This window comes from Colletotrichum siamense (assembly GCF_013390195.1).
Source record: "Colletotrichum siamense strain Cg363 chromosome Unknown KSG_Cg363_contig05, whole genome shotgun sequence".
NCBI lineage: Eukaryota > Fungi > Ascomycota > Sordariomycetes > Glomerellales > Glomerellaceae > Colletotrichum > Colletotrichum siamense.
In genome coordinates, this window is record NW_023501018.1 from 5187233 (window position 1) to 5203368 (window position 16136).

The 16136-nt window shown below is 50.9% G+C and overlaps 6 protein-coding genes across 6 annotated transcripts; 4 read left to right on the forward strand and 2 right to left on the reverse strand.

The window, feature by feature from the left end:
* Positions 1–243: 243 nt before the first annotated feature.
* On the forward strand, positions 244–2498 carry xptC-8 (Dehydrogenase xptC; the record flags this gene model as incomplete). The annotated part of the gene is made up of 8 exons (XM_036640804.1): positions 244–430; positions 482–515; positions 569–830; positions 887–1013; positions 1072–1319; positions 1371–1584; positions 1649–2403; positions 2463–2498. 8 exons carry the CDS (start codon positions 244–246, stop codon positions 2496–2498), a joined length of 1863 nt encoding a protein of 620 aa, XP_036495093.1.
* A 1058-nt stretch (positions 2499–3556) lies between these two features.
* On the forward strand, positions 3557–5464 carry CGCS363_v008956 (Secreted lipase; the record flags this gene model as incomplete). The annotated part of the gene is made up of 3 exons (XM_036640805.1): positions 3557–3685; positions 3744–4632; positions 4698–5464. 3 exons carry the CDS (start codon positions 3557–3559, stop codon positions 5462–5464), a joined length of 1785 nt encoding a protein of 594 aa, XP_036495094.1.
* Positions 5465–6649: 1185 nt separating this feature from the next.
* CGCS363_v008957 (uncharacterized protein) lies at positions 6650–7646 on the reverse strand (the record flags this gene model as incomplete). Its single annotated transcript, XM_036640806.1, has 4 exons — positions 6650–6861; positions 6922–7322; positions 7394–7486; positions 7552–7646. 4 exons carry the CDS (start codon positions 7644–7646, stop codon positions 6650–6652), a joined length of 801 nt encoding a protein of 266 aa, XP_036495095.1.
* Positions 7647–11260: 3614 nt separating this feature from the next.
* On the reverse strand, positions 11261–12217 carry CGCS363_v008958 (STIP1-like proteiny and U box-containing protein 1; the record flags this gene model as incomplete). Its single annotated transcript, XM_036640807.1, has 3 exons — positions 11261–11434; positions 11488–12037; positions 12129–12217. The coding sequence occupies 3 exons, from the start codon at positions 12215–12217 to the stop codon at positions 11261–11263; spliced, it is 813 nt and encodes a 270-aa protein (XP_036495096.1).
* A 1044-nt stretch (positions 12218–13261) lies between these two features.
* Positions 13262–13923, forward strand: CGCS363_v008959 (uncharacterized protein; the record flags this gene model as incomplete). Its single annotated transcript, XM_036640808.1, has 3 exons — positions 13262–13468; positions 13514–13578; positions 13641–13923. 3 exons carry the CDS (start codon positions 13262–13264, stop codon positions 13921–13923), a joined length of 555 nt encoding a protein of 184 aa, XP_036495097.1.
* Positions 13924–15153: 1230 nt separating this feature from the next.
* On the forward strand, positions 15154–15870 carry CGCS363_v008960 (uncharacterized protein; the record flags this gene model as incomplete). The annotated part of the gene is made up of 3 exons (XM_036640809.1): positions 15154–15370; positions 15434–15498; positions 15589–15870. 3 exons carry the CDS (start codon positions 15154–15156, stop codon positions 15868–15870), a joined length of 564 nt encoding a protein of 187 aa, XP_036494759.1.
* Positions 15871–16136: the final 266 nt, after the last annotated feature.

Sequence of the window (16136 nt, forward strand, 5' to 3'; positions counted from 1 at the left end):
CGGCAGCATCAACAAGACAGGCAGGTAGGTCGGCTGCAAGCGCGCATGTCGAGTTTATTATCAGATGGTCCAGTCCCATCTTCAGGGGCAGGACCAGATCGTATACATATCGGGTCGTCCCGAGTCGATACACATCTGCAACTCTTTGCGTCTCTACTCACTCGTTGTCGTACCCCTGTACATACGCACAAACATTCATTCTTTTTTGTCTTTTAAGAGTTGAATCGGCAGAAAACAGTCACCATGGCATTCGTCGTGAAGATGGCTGTAGCTGTGGCAGCAATGCCGCTCTACGGAGCGCTTGCTCGTCCGTCCTCTCCTTGTATTAAGCGCGCAAACGAGTCCAACCTGCTGCCGAGTTATGATTACATCGTCGTTGGAGCCGGTGCGAGTGGTTTGACAGTCGCCAACCGACTTTCCGAGGATTCGAGTACGTCATTCTGGAAAATGTGGCTGAATTTCACCAACTGACTCGAAACAGATGTGTCCGTTCTGATCATCGAGGCCGGCGAACTGTTAGTTGAACATAACTCGTATCTTAACAGCGATACTGACAGTCAGCCTACAGTGACGCGGGAGAAGATTTTGTGAAGATTCCGGGTCTGGCAGGAGGCGCTATTGGAACGAAGTATGACTGGAACACGACTTACATCGCCAACGATGCGCTCGGAGGCCGTACCGTTTCTATTCCCCAAGGAAGGGTTGTTGGAGGTTCAACGAAACTCAACCGAATGGTCTTCGACAGAGGTTCCAAATCCGACTATGACCGGTGGGAGGCGCTTGGAAACACTGGCTGGAACTGGGACTCTCTTCTGCCGTATTTCAAGAAGGTGTGCCAACTGAACCGACAACGCGATTGACCGGAGGGGATGGCTAACTTGGCTAGAATGAAATCTTCACCCCTCCCAAGGCAGACATTGTCTCCGAATGGGGTGTCGAGGTTGACGACTCTGCTCACGGCAAGGACGGTTTGATGCAAGTCACGTACTCTCCATTCTTCTGGCCCACTACCAGTACGTTATTGCTGAGAGAAACTGTTTGCGGTTATTTTGGAAGCTTACAATATTACAGAGTACATGATTGATGCCGTTAAGGAGCTCGGCATCACTGTTGCCAAGGATCAAGCCAATGGAAGCCCCATCGGTGGTTACTTCTGCCCTCACAACCAGGACCCCACGACAAACACTCGTTCTTCCGCCAGAGAGGCTTACTACGACAACTTCACCACAAGAAAGAACCTGCACCTTCTTACCGGACAACAGGTTACCAAGGTTTTGACTACTGGTTCTGGCGACTCAGTCACTGCGACCGGCGTGGAGGTATGACTCCTGTCTTGCCTGACGGGCTCTCTGAGGCTAACGGATTCGCAGTTCGCCGCCAGCAAGGGTGCCAATGTCCAGACTGCCACCGCTAGCAAGGAGGTCATTCTTGCTGCTGGTTCCTTCCACACCCCTCAAATCCTCCAGGTTTCTGGTATCGGTGACTCTGCCCTCCACCAGAGCATTGGTGTTTCCACTGTTGTCGATCTCCCTGCTGTCGGTCAGAACTTGCATGATCATGTTCTTCTGACTGTCGTTAATACCAGTAGGACTTCCCTTCCAAGCGTGCTTGCGTACAAAGAGCCGGCGAAGCTAACATGATGATTTAGTCAACACGACTCTGCCCGTGAGCAGCCTCCTGACGAGCAATGAGACCTTCGCCGCCGCCGCCCGAGCCGAGTACGACAGCCAGCACACTGGTCCCTTCGCATCCCCCACCGGCGACTTTTTGGCTTTCCTCCCTCTGTCCACCTACTCCCAGGCTGGCCAGTCTCTGAACACCCAGGCCACCTCTCAGGACGGCACGACCTTCCTTCCTACTGGTACTCCGGCCGAGGTTGTGAAGGGTTACCAAGCCCAGCAGAAGGTGCTCAATGAGCGTCTTCTGGCCACTGACTCCGCCCTTCTTGAGGTTATCTGGTCCGACGGTGCCATGGTGCTTGGACTTCAGCACCCTTACTCTCGTGGCAGTGTGAAGGCCTCCTCCAGCAGCACGTTCGACGCCCCCGTCGCCGACGCCGGCTTCCTCCGCAACCCTCTGGACGTCTCCCTTTTGACCGAGGGCGTTAAGTTCACTCGTACCCTCACTGCCACCTCCGCCATCAAGCAGCTGTCTCCCGTCGAGGTCGTTCCCGGTGCCAACGTTACCAGCGATGAGGCCATTGGCGACTTCATTCGTCAGCAGGCTTCAACTCTGTACCACCCTGTCGGCACCTGCAAGATGGGCGCCAAGGAGGAGGGCGGTGTCGTGGATGGAAACCTGAAGGTCTACGGCGTCAAGGGTCTGCGTGTTGTCGATGCCTCTATCATGCCTTTGGTTCCTGCCACCCACATCATGACAACTGTTTACGCTGTCGCTGAGAGAGTAAGTTGCGCTCCAGTGTTCTCTAGTATTGAATCCCACTAACAGTGACTCCTTTGCAGGCTGCCGATATCATCCGTGGCAAGACTTCTGCCTGAGTATCTTCGATGAGACTCGACGAAACTACGTGATGGAGCGCGTTCGTGCACCAATTCTTTTCTGGTCATACTTCAGGGATAGAAAGTACATATCAATTCGCCCTCACCTCGGCAACAAATGCATTGTATTGAAAGCGTCGACAGCTGGTAGTAAAGTTTTTCGGTGACTGAACATCCGTGTGGAACCCGAAATGAACCATTTGATTCTGGTGAAAATATGCCGTAGTAGTTCTCTTCACGCGCCTTGTTGATCATCGGCGATGGCTTCGTGAACACGATCTCATCATGATAACTCAAGACACCAACTGGTATGGAATTTCTCAGAAGGGGGAATATGCATGCTTCAAATATGCGCGCTGCATGAGCTTGGGCACATTGTCTCGAGCGAAAGCCTCCCTTTGACGCAAAGAGAATAACAAGATTCAAGACACTTTTCCATATGGCAAAGTACCTCGGGCCTAACGCCGTACTCGGGCGCAGTGCATGTTCTCCAATCAGGAATTTTTCACTTATATTTCTAGTGGTCCTTGTGTCTCGCTTGATATATAGAAGGCTGGGTAGACACCGTTACCTGCGTGGCTCACTGCGCGCCTCTCACTTGGGGGCTGTCCGAGGCACCAGCTGAAATGCAAGACATCAGACACCCGTCTTCCCCTCCGTTTAAGCTTGGGTATCCTGGATTCCATGCAAAGGCGGCAAGGTTCATCTTCCCCGCACCGGACTAACATCCGCACATCTCCATGAAGAATGACGTCCAAGACAATTGATCCCAGGGCTGCTCGGACATGTAAGATCAGACCATCGTGCAATTAAATCCCCGACCAGGAATTTGTTCTTCATGAATGTGAGAAGTTGTAGAGGTGGTCGCCTTGGAGAGAGGATTTCACTACATTGACTGATTTTAATAGAAAGCCGCCAGGGGCGCGCATCGCTCAACGTCTTCTTGCGCAAGCCATTTTGGTCACGAGCACAGAGCAGCCTTCCTCGGACCACCGTATCGAAAATTCACCACCTCAAACTTCGAGATACTCCGCATCGCGGGTGCACATTTTGCCATCATGCTCAAAGTTATGTTTTCTTTCGCGGTTCTAGCGTTGTGCGCCGGTGCCAGGACCGAGCATGACCTTCCGCAGCTGAAGCTTCCGTGGGGTACTTGGGAAGCTGCCCGATTTCCAGGAGACGAGGATGTGAGCAAAGAAAAACATTATATGTGTCTGACCTGTGATGTCTAATCTGTTCATACAGATATACGTGTTTAGAAACGTGCGCTTTGGCGCAAAGCCAGAACGCTTCGGGGCTCCATCATTCCCCGACTGGGAAGACGACAGCATTCAAGACAGCGGAGGTGGCCGGAGTTGCATCCAGATCAACCCGAACGGACTCAAAAACCCGCCTGGTGGAAGAAACCTGATTTACGAAGAACCCGACACCAGCATCATCGAGGATGAAGACTGCCTCTTCCTTGACATCTACGTACCAGTCAAAGCTTTTGACAAGGATTCCACGCGCCTCCCCGTCGTCGTTTGGCTCTATGGCGGTGCGTACGCCTTCGGCAGCAAGGACCAATTTAGTCCTCTTTACACAGGCCAGTCTCTTCTTGAGGCATCAAGATATGGCACCATTTTTATCACTGGCAACTATCGTTTAGGTGCATTCGGATGGCTCGCAGGCTCCTATATGGAGGATAGCGGGCTGCCGAATGCCGCCCTTTATGACCAGGCCCTCCTTTTTGAGTGGGTTCAGGAATACATTGACCAAATCCAAGGCGATCGATACAGCGTCAGCGCCTGGGGCGAGTCGGCTGGTGCTGGCTCTATCATGCATCATTTGATCCGGGAAAACGGCGAGAAAGACCCCAACTTCAACACCTTCCTAGTTCAGAGCCCCGCATTTGAGTGGCAATGGGATAACTCCAAAGACGGGGCGCTCGACAAGGCCTACCGGATGTTCTCTGAACTGGCTGGCTGCGGAGACAAGTACGACATTGACTGCTTGCGCAACGCCAGATCGGCCAAGTTGATCGAAGCAAACCAGCAGTTCTTCGGCAAGGTCAAGCAGACTGGCATGGCGCCTGTCGGGCCCTCTGTTGATGGCAAATGGATAAGGACTCTACCAACAATCGCGTTTTCTCAAGGTATGCCTCTCTGATCATAGTCTGTCACTTTTTGTAGGAAAGAAGACTCTGATTTGACAAAATAGGTAAATATTGGGATAATATCTGGTCCACTGTCGTCTCTCACTGCGCCAACGAGGCCCAGTCATTCATACCCGCAGGCATGGACTCACAGGCAAAGTTCAACTCTTACCTGGCCATGATGTTTCCCGGGGAGAAACTTTCGCACATTAGAGATCAGATACGTCAACAGTACAAATGCTCGGCTTTTCATCATGACAACTACACCACATGTTTGAAGGAGGTGATTCAGGATTCTACATTCACCTGCAACACCCGAGACCTTTACGATGCCTACTCCGACAGGTCATACATGATGGAGTATGCATACCCTTTCAGAGTTCTGGCTTACCATGCCAGCGACTTGATCCCTCTCTTTTCAAACAACGTCCAACAAGTTGTGGGCCTCCTCTCCAAGGTTTTGAGGAGCAGATTGCTGGCCAAGATCTACGCCAAAGTACTCGAGGGCCTGGTAGCGACGCGGTACAAGGCATATCTCGCATCCTTTGCTATGAATGGAGACCCGAATAACCTACCCAGAACTACGCGACTGTACTGGCCTGTGGCGGACGGGAACCACGATAGGCTGCGAAGTGTCCTCCAAGTCCGCGCCCCGGGGTTTCTCCACTCGGCGTTCCGTCTCACATCCGATGACCAGAATTCGAGGAATAGATGCGAGTTCTGGAATGATATCGCTCAGCAAATCATGGGACTGAAAGACAGCAAGGTTACTGTTGAGAACGAAGAGCAGGTGGTGATTCATAAGCTCCCTTCAATATTTGAGGAGCTCTGAGGATGACCTCCACCGAGTCGCCCTTCATGGATTTTGCATGATGATAAGCTTTGCCGTGGGAAGATAGACACCAATTTGACTTATTTTGCTGTTCGTCATTCGCATGGAGAATTTCTCCAGATTTCTCTGTCTGTGGTTATCAGAGGTCGTTCTCATAGCAGCTAAACCTTTCCTGTGGGAACAACGATACCGATAACTCTGAGTACGTGTCTAACATCAGCTACGTCAAGAGTTGTAGCTCAGTGCATTATGTGAGGATCCGTTATTGGCAAATTCCTTTACATCATGTCCTTCTTAGACAGAGAATGTTGCTTCGGGGCCAACAGGACTGTTCAGCCGCTTCGCACCTTTTGCCAATCGAATTTACATTCGTTATTCGTCACCGCGAACACTGTCTCTGTGCACGAGAGATGAACCATGACCCCAACGTATCCGACAGCAATTCCAATAGAAAGAAGGATCATTGCCGCAAAAACTTGCAATAAATGATGGCTTTTATGCCGGTTTTCTGGATCTGAAGCCCTGGGGTCAGCAAAGAATTTGAAACACGGTATCATGATCCGGGTACATACTGCTCATCCTAATGACTACTCCCTTTCTCTTAAGTGCCCTGACGATACAATCATACAATTTCTGGTCTGTATCGAGGCTGACACCTATCCCGTCCTGGCGCAGAATATGCATGTATGTCAAACTTCGAGTTCTCGCCCGCGGGTGTGGAAGTCCCAAGTTGATGGTTGCCAGTTCCAATGGTGTAATACCGAAACCACATTGCCGGTTCACATCTGCCCCGGCCTCAATCAACATCTCTAGTGCCTTAAGCTCCCCTAAGTCGACGGCATATATAACAGCACTGATACCAAGGCAATCCTCGCATTCGAGAGCGAGGCCGGCATCTAATAGCTGTTTAAGGTAAGGTTTCCTATTCTTTATTGCATCTACCACCTCTGAGCCGCACCTTTGGCCGTGGTCTGTTTTGGCGGGTTTTCCATCCCTCCGACCATACCCATACTCTAGGAGGGGCGCGATTACAGGAGGAAGATGTGCTTCCCATCCCATTGCGGCGTACAAAGCGTTGTGACTCTCGTGATTCGGCTGCCTCAGAAGCCACGGCAGTTTCCAAAGTTCTGGGTCTGGTGAAGATCTCTGAATGCCGGGAATAGGCTTTCGTTGAGTGATAAAAGCCTAGCGCTCGAGCAAATCCTCCAAAACCGAGGCACATAGATTGGTGCTCTTAGATACCCATTCCACCTGCTCCAAGCTAGCTCCTGCCTGAGCAAGAGCCATTACAACTTCCAGGTTTCCTTTTCTGGCCGCATGACGAATGTATGTTTTGCCATCCGACATCTCCGTTTCGTTGACGTCAATGCCACATTTTAGGAAGGGCTCAATCATGTCTACGGTACCAAAAGAGCACATTGTCCTCAGAAACGTGACTCTGTCAAGGCTGGACGCACTCTTTAACCATGATGCTTGCTTTTGAGGATCCAGCTCGGGCAGATGTTCGATGCGGGGACGGATACTAGATGAGATCCCGATAGGTGTTCGTATCCCCTGGAACTCAGCTTCGAGCTTGCTCTTAAAGGAAGGGATTGATCGTGCTAAAGACGCTACGAGCCATAGGTCTGTCGGGCGGAGGTTCTGAAGCATGTCGAGGTCAATGAACTTATACAGAACCTCATCGAAGTAATCGAATCCTTGAGGCATCTGGAACATCAGAAGACATGACGACTGTCCAACTTTGTCGCAAATGGAGAGATTGGCGCCATTCTCTATGAGAATACTTGCCATCGGCTGCATCCTCTCATAAGATTTGCTGCTTTCCAGCATAAATTGACAACACTGCATGAGTGGGGTTGTAAATATACGTTGGTGAGCCATTCCTATCGTAATGCAACCGGTGACTCGTCTTCGTCGTGAGCGTCATACTTTCCACTTTGGTTCAGAAAGTCCAAGTCAAATGCTTTGGTTGAGCCTAGAATGATCCGGCAGAGCCCAAGCATGTCAATGCCCATGCCGTGTCTGACAATAATCTCCTGTTTTCTCGTCGTCATCGCCATTTTCTTTCATCTCTTCTGAATACTTACATGAAGAAGGGAATTTCCTGAGGGAGCAAGAAGATCGGTTGGGTGGGCTCGCCCTTCCGCAAACATCTCAAGAATGGCCGAAGAATTTCCAGCATTTAAATGTCGACGAAGATCTGGATCCTAATTGTAACCGTACGTTTTCGGTACAAATTTGAACTCGCCGGAGCAGCATTTCTGAAAGTATAATCGGGAGACTGACTTGGCCCAAAAGCCGCACGGGTAAAGAAATACATCGAGGCACCAACTCTTCTGTTCATGTAAGGCCTTCCCTCTCTGGGATGTGGTAGTTGATATTATACGACGAGCAGAAATAATCCCGATTGGAATGCGAATCGAATAAACGCAGCATGTCAGTTCGTGGGCTATCAGTTCAACCTTGCCCAGAAGACTGTGGTTGTGGTCCCAACCTCGGACGCGACCTAGCTCCGAGTTGACGACACTGGCGTCCCATTTTGGCTCTGCGAGAATCGATCCGCGATGACTGATGGTGAATTTAACGACGCTTCTTGCTCGGGACTCTTCGAGCTCTATGCATGGCAAATTATCGATTCCTTTGGCTACAATACCCCGGAGCCCGATGCCCAGATCTTCGTCTTGTACAAGGAAAACACTGCCAATGGGAGAGGCTTGCGGCAATCGATGTTTTTGAGATTTCAGTTCAGAGATCAACTCTCTCTGACGTCTCCTAAAGCCGAAAAAAATTAGTCTTTGGTCACCGAAAGTCAGCAGAAACCTAGTATTAAATTGACGAACTCTTGTACAACGCTGAGCATAAACGTGAAGGAAGACTGATGATCAAGAAGTCTTTTTTCGAAATTCTCTATATCCTGGTTGGAAAAGACCTTTTTAAATCGTGCCCGTATCGATTTGGAAGTCTTTGTGGGCTTGTTGAATTCTTTTTCAAGTCTTTGCAGCGCCTGCAGTAGGCTCTCTAGATCAGCTTTCACAGCGGCAGTTTGGTCTTCCCAGGGGACTCCAGTATCTCGCTTCTTGCTGATGAGCTCTTTTTCTGGTGCACCCAAGGCCTGTATCTCATCCAACACATGCTTCAGGCGATGCATGGCCCCGGAAATGCGCCTGATCTCATCTGGCGCTTCCGATAATTGTGTTTGCAGACGATGTAGGGCGCTGAAACTTTTCAGCAGAAGCTCCCCGAAGCTGCCAACACTTGCGACAAATGCGAAAACCTCCATCTCGTCGAAGCGTTGTTTAAATAGCTGATGACGAGTGTTTCTGTGATACTGTTACTTGTTGTTGTTGTGTGTCGAATGCTGAGCGTTCTTGTAGGTTGCGCGCCAAGTGCCCGTGATGCTCTTTGGCTAGAAATGGGAGGATAGTGACACCGTTTGGTTGCGATTGGTTGCGGGACAGAAATATTTAGAAAGTATTTGCTTTTGGCCCTCGGGTGACGGGTCAGAAAGATCGGAACGTAGAGCCTTCTTCGCATGCCAAGACAATATAAGCATCCCTTGGGGAGAGACCCAGTTGCCCCCAATATCTAATAGGCCACCGCCATCTCGACGTGCCGCATTGTTTCCTCATTTGAATCTTGGGCGCATGGACAACTCATAACGTGTGACAAGAACGAACGAATAAAAACGCTCCATCTCTTATGTGCCTCAACTTCGCATGCCATGCGGGCGCCTCACGCCTGATTTGAAGAGTGTTTCGGTGTGAATTATGGGCGGCACCTCATCTAATAGGCCTCCCTTTTGCAGGCGGCCTCCGCCAAATTGATGATGGCCGGGGGTGCCCGTTCCAGATGCCCCTCATCCAGTTTTGATTTGCTGTGGAAGTTGTACCCGAAAGCCCGAGAGCTCGAGAAACGAAGCCTTGGCTACTACAAATGATGGTCGGATCCTGTCTCTCCTACAGAGTTTTCACGACTGTGAAGCCTTGTCTAGTACTGCTTTTTCCAACTCAGTAAAATGGAAACGCCTTCAATTTTAGCAAGATGGTGTTGGCCAATGTCCCTCTTGTTCAGCACTGCCATCATCATTGGATTAGTTTTGCTTTCCCGGCGCTTTTCTACGAAGCCCCGAAAGCCGGTCTCTCTGAACTCCCCCGAATTCCAAGGGGTGCCTGAAAAGGACGTTTCAACAGAGATACCAGCCTACATCTGCGCTTCGGATCATGACAAGATTCGTCGAGACCAATGGGTTGGCCGACTTGCAGAATACGCCTTTCGGGAACGCCATCGGGGTCGCTACAACGTGCTAGTGATGCATGACAGTCTCGAGTACTACTTCAATAGTAACTCGATAGAAGAGGACAAGATTATTCACTACTCGGACCCCCGCAATGGCGCACTCCCTTACCGTCTCCTCGTGTTTCATGATGGAGAAGTGGTAAACTTTGGGGACGGTGGCTACATCAATTGGACTTTTTGGGGAGACTTTACTCGACACGGTGTTTCTTCAGTCACATTTCATCCGAAGAAGAAGGACGTCGAGTCTTAAGACGACCATGGTTTTGTAAGGCCGATGCGGCCGGGGGTAATGTCAGCTCTTCTTCACGAGTGAGAGAGTAAATAGGCATATGTTCAGAGGAAATCAGTGGTACATCACAAGATTTGTTCAATTTGCCAACGGTCAATCAAAATGACAGCCGCTAATTCACTTGGTTGAGACATTCGCTATTGAGAAGGAATATCTTAGAAAATCCAATACAACACCAGCTTTCAATTAAGCTCCTCACAAACCATGGTCATGGGCTTATGACCTAAAGATATGCCAATGAAGAAGAGAAAAACCAAGCCATCGGGAATACATGCCTTGGACGCCTAGTTCTGGGCGCTAAAGTTGCCGGAAGCTAGGTTGCGGCAACCTGTAAAGCATGGAGGTTCATCTGAAGTCGGCGCCTGGGAATAACGTTGGTGGTTCGTCTGTCGCTTGAGCCTGAGCTTGCTTTGAGTTCTGTCAGTTCTCGACTCTTCTGGAGCCAGGCATAACCAGCACATCCAAACGGTAGACATAGTATCCAGAGCATCAAAGATGAATTTCACAGCCTAATGCAGGCCGAAAAAGGTGCTAGGCGTCTGAACACACCTACTAGCCCGTTTGACTGTGTCACGCTGTCTTCATAATCCACTTGCGCTTCGACAGTCCCCAACCATCAAACAAGCTGGGTTCAGTCGCCCGGCTAGCTCAATCGGTAGAGCGTGAGACTCTTAATCTCAAGGTTGTGGGTTCGACCCCCACGTCGGGCTCAATTCCCGTCAGCGATTGGCATCTAGCTTCATTTTTTGTGTTTTGTTAATTTTGGGAAGTTTCCTTTCCTCACGATTGGGAGGTTTCAGAGACGTCACGGTGCCACGCCCTGTTTGTGTGAGAAACTTTTGACCTACCCCGGGCGGGTGGCCGACAAGCGAGAGCGTTAGTGGTGGGGCCGTGGCGGCCCCATACAATCGTTAACGATTCCGGGGCTGCGGTAGCTCCTAGTCGCTGCAGGACTGGGGAAATCATTGATGCATTGATGCCGGCATTGCGGCGTCGTATCTACGCACCTTGCTTCTCTGGCATCACGATGGCAGCAGTGTGGGAGTAAACCTCATAGTGCCTAGAAATAGATGCCTCCAGGCCTCGCTATGGAGATTGTTCTTATAACTAACTCACTTGTATCCCGCTGAACCCCAGAACGCCGTGCTATGCAAGCTTGAAAGAAGGTGTACCGCCAAAAGTATACTTTAGAAGAAATTTGTGTGTTCGTGTTACCAGTCCACCGCCCAGCCATTCTTTTCCAAGAACATCTCACACGCCTGCCTGAGTCCAAGATTGGGCCTCAGCTCGGATGGCAAAAGAGGTTCCCTAGTCAGAGGGTCGCTGGGGTGCCTCCTGAGGTGTTCCATGATCGAAGCCCTTTCGTAAGACTTTCCAGTCTTGGTCTATAGAAACCAGTCAGCGATGGTTGAGGATCCATGATGGCAATCAAACTTACGATGACGGGGTCGACCATGATGCCGAAGCTAATATCGTCAATCGCCCAATCCGGAACCTCGCCTCTCTGTTCCTCCACCGGTCGGCTCTTCTCAAACGTCTCTCTCAAAAGCTGAATCTTCTTGTCCCACTCCGCCTCAATCTCCTTCTTCTCGCTGTCGTCCATGGCGTCATCAATGGCTTGCTTGCGCTCCCTCTCCATCATCTCGACGATCTCGTTCTCCATCTGATGTGCTTCGCGGAGGCGGTGCCTCTCCTTCCAATCCCACCGCTCCTTCTTCGAGCGGAGGACTTGTGCTGTGATCGCCGCAAGAGACTTATCTCCAGTCTGGACGCACAGTTGATGGGCACGTAGGGCATTTGTAAGGGCCGATTCGTAGTCCTTCAGCGCAAGCTGGGCCTGGGACAAATAATAATGGGCTTTCAGGTTATCAGGGGCAAGGCCCAGGCAGGATTCGCAATCGGAGACGACCGAGTCCCATATTTCGAGCTTTAGACGGGCCATGGCGCGGTTCGTGTAAAGGGCTGGATTCTTAGGGTCGGCGATGATTCTGTTCGATGTCCTTGTCAGCAACTTGTCTCTACGTACTAAGCTCGCCTGGCATGCTGGACAGGGTCAAGTGGGAGAAGAGGAGTGCTTACGCCTTAGAATACAAGGCCTCTGCCCCGGCATAATCGCCTGACTGGAAGTGGCGGTTACCCTCCTCCTTAAGCTGGATTGATCTCGACATCGTGAAACCTATCCTGTCGGCAGTGAGGCCTACGCACTGGCGTGGGAAATTTATACGATGGGTGGATTTGTCTAGGTTCTTGTCGATTGGTAGTCGTGAATCAGACTTGGAACTGGAAGGACGGAATGCAGTGCGAAGATGACTGGCCAAGTGCAGTATTAAGTGGCCGTCGGGAGGTGTCGTCGGGAAGACTAGTGCAGGGAACGAGCAAGAACGGAAAGAAGGACTGCTGCTGCCAGAGAAACCCGGAGATTATTCGACTCCAGCGCAGAGCATGTACGTGTGCGTTTCGATCGGTTGGCGGGGTGGATCGGGATGTCGAGATCGGGAAGTTGTATGAGGTACGGGAACTAAAGTAACGCCCAGCAGGAGGAATTGGGCATGCCGACCGATGCTCCGACTCAGCCTCGTGGAGTCAGAACCTATGTGAGGTGTGGTGTGGTATTTGCTGCTGCAACCACCGAAGCTGGTAACTACTGATGCTGCTGCTGCTGCTGGATGGCAACCGGGTGCTTGCTACCTACCTACGAGGTCAACACCTTCAGGCGGGACCCCGCCAACAGCTGCGTCCTTCCGCGTGGTCGGATTGGATTCTAGGGGTCTTTGCTCCTCCCCCGACCCCACTTTCGCCCGGGAAGCGCGGGTGAAAGCTGCGTTCTGGAATCTTCCGCTTAGAAACACATGAGTGGCTTGCGCACTCGGTGATTTGATGTCCGATCACGTGCTGTGGCTGAGGTCGGCCGACTTGCCGACTGTGGGTCAACGACGGCGCCGGCAGAGTGGGCTCCGGTCCGGTGCCTGCGCCGGCTCAGGTCGTGGTGCCCAAATTCAATTGACTTAATGCATCATGCATCACTTGACACAAAGGTTGGGTTCCATAGTCAAGAAAACCCCTTCGGTCTCGAGCCGCGTGAAAACTCAACTTCAGCATCCATCAGGGTCGGAACCAGCAAAGTATTTAAAGCAGCAATCTTTGTTAGAATTCCAGATCGGTACACATAGCAAACCCCACAAACACATCAAGCACTTCAAGATTCAGAAACCATGTTGAATACAGTACTCATTGCTGCTCTCGCAGTTTTTGCAAGAGCTCAGCCAGTAATCGACCCTGGCTCGATTGCAGCATCCCACCAAAGCTTAGCCAGTTGCATGGACTCGCTCCCTTCAACAAACAAAACAGTTCTCAACATTTTCAAGGGCCGCTGTCTGTCTGCTCGTGTCAACGACGACAACGTGCTAGAAGCATGTTGCGTAAGTCGAGAGGGGTGGAAAAGGGCGGCATTGCCTCTGGCAAAGTGCACAGCTTTTGTTGGCGAATTTGGAGAGCAGAAGCTTATGTGGGGAAGCAACTCTTCAGAACCGTAAGTCGCATCTAGGCTCTGGCCGGTTGAGTTGCAGAATGATACTGATAGCGTGAATCTAGGAGCCTGTCTGAGCACTTCCAGATAGGCCATTGCACATGCGACCTCCTCCAACTCCAAGAACGAGAACTGGCACCAGAGGCAGTCAAGTGCAAATGCTTTAGCTATCAACCTAGCAACAGCAGACTTTTATTGGGTTGTGGAGATATCGATAAGTCCTCTGATAGTTACATGACGCATTTTTCGGGTCCCCTGCCTTGGGTTACCGCAGACGGGTCTATGGACTGCGCCATGTCAAAGGCCTATATCCACAACTTCTTCAAATACTCCCGCGAGGACAACTGAAGGGATATCGAAAGTTCGCCATGCCAGAGCCAGGCTAGGTGGCATGTGGCATGGAACATCTCAATGCGGTATCTGTGTTTAGTAGTTAGCGAGGGGCGGATTTGGAAGAAGATTTCTACGAAATTTCCACTTCTTAGCTCATGGTCATACTGCGAGATCCTACTTGCACGTGCAATTCTATGATTCCATTTGAGAGACCTTATTTGAGATCTAGCCTTCGAGCTCAGTCCAAGTCACGTAGACGAAATGACGAGTAATCATGTCCTGAGGGTTGGGTCTTGTCTCTGCAATTCATCTTAACCCGTCCAATGGTGAGGTTTGGCAGCGAGTTTGATCATACCTTCGCCAATGAATCGCGGTCTTCAGGCGTTTTTCAATTGGTTGTCTCTGTGTGAGAAACTTGAAAAAACCGCGTCGTCCCATACCGAGGCAGAACATGACAGTAGCTCAGGCTGAGTCGGAAAGCAAATTCTCTTGCCTTCTGAGTTTTTCCAGACCGTATTTTCAGTCAGATAGTCATGGATATGCCCTTGCAGGCTGGGGCTACCTTAATACACTACGACCGGGCACCGGATATCGCACCGCAGCGGGGCTATCAAACCTAGTCTACTTTATCCGAGCCGGCCTATGGGACGTGTCGAGAAACCAAGTAAATCGCTGCCTGCGCTAGTTGCTCGCAATCAGCGGGGTGAAGTTCGTCTCTCATTTCCCTGCCCTAGATATTCGTCATGCCGAGAATAGCCAAGCCTGCTATGTGGACGCAATGCAACGCGGAGTCGCTGAGCCTAGCCAACATCCATCCGTCTCGGCCGGCTGCGTGTGGATGTGACGCGGAGCTTTTTAGATTGTCTTATTGGCTATAATCACTGAAGAAATTGGGGCTTTTCCACGTACAAAGCGTGCAGCAAGATCAAACTTTCAACCAGTCGCCCTGTGATGTTGCCTCGGCTCCGTTGTAAGGATTCAGTCCCTGGCTTGGGGAGTTGCTAACGGTGGATGCTTGAGCTTGGCAATATGTAAATAGCAAACGAGCTGTTGTACAGCACACACGTCTTATAACCATTCTAAGAAGAAAAGTGGCCTTGAGTGGCCTAACAGCCACATAAATTTGCCTATAAAGCCTTTCGTCACTCTACACCTTTCGTCTGGTTCTCCTTCAAACCAGCAAGTCATATTCTAGTCCCCTTACTTCAACTTCAACTTCTCCTTCAACATCGACCATACTCCAAAATGGTCAACTTCATGCGCGCCGCCGGCCTCCTGGCAATCACCCATCTTATTGCAGCAGCCCCAACTGTTACGGATGCTGGTATTGACGTAAGAGCCGTCGATGTGGCAGTACCCTTCTCTTTTGAGAAGTGGGCTGAGGATATCATTGCCAACCCCAACGGAAACCACCCCTCGCCGGCGGAGGCTATCGCCCTCGCGTTCAACGAGACTTCAACCGGTTAGGAGAACTGATCTTGGCTGTAGAAGCATGTGAAAGAGGCTGACATACTCGAGTCTGTAGATGGTCTCGAGAAGCGTCAGGCTGATGTTAGTTGCACTTTCGACAAGCCTGGTGGCGCTGCTTCGGTAAGTACCATTGTCCCCACCTCCCTGTCGTGAAGTCCTCACGACGACTCTCGGGGAGTATGTACGGGCCCACTAACATCTCGAATTCAGGTCGCTGATGCGGTTTGGTGCATTGATTTCATCGCTGCCCGCGCCAATGTCGCATGCAATGCTGTCGTCAGCGGTACCTCCTTTTGCAGCCGCGGCCAAGCTCGGATCACCGGTGTGGCCACCGGTGGAAACCCCCCCAGGGATACGTCCAGCCCTTGTGGCAACGTTGCCCGCTCTGCTGGGCAGATCATGGATGCCTGCACCCGCAACGGCCTCGTATATGGACAGAATAATGCTTGGGGCAACGGCAACATGAGAGTCCACATCCGCGCTGCTTTCTAAGTTAGCAGTGGTCTGTAGCGGGAATCAGAATAGTTTTACGGAGGCATAGAGCTTGACAAGCGTTGAGTGAGAACTAGAGACCTAGAAGGAGAGAATCCGGACGTAAAATATGAAGAGTGGCAAAAGTTCGTGGTCCATTTTGCTCTGACTTCCAAAAGCGTCGAAGATACCTCGAGAAAACATATTGGGTAAACAGGGCATCAGAAGTCACGTCATAACCATGGTCGCCGTTGAAACTACCAATGTTCTATGGGCTGGCCACGATA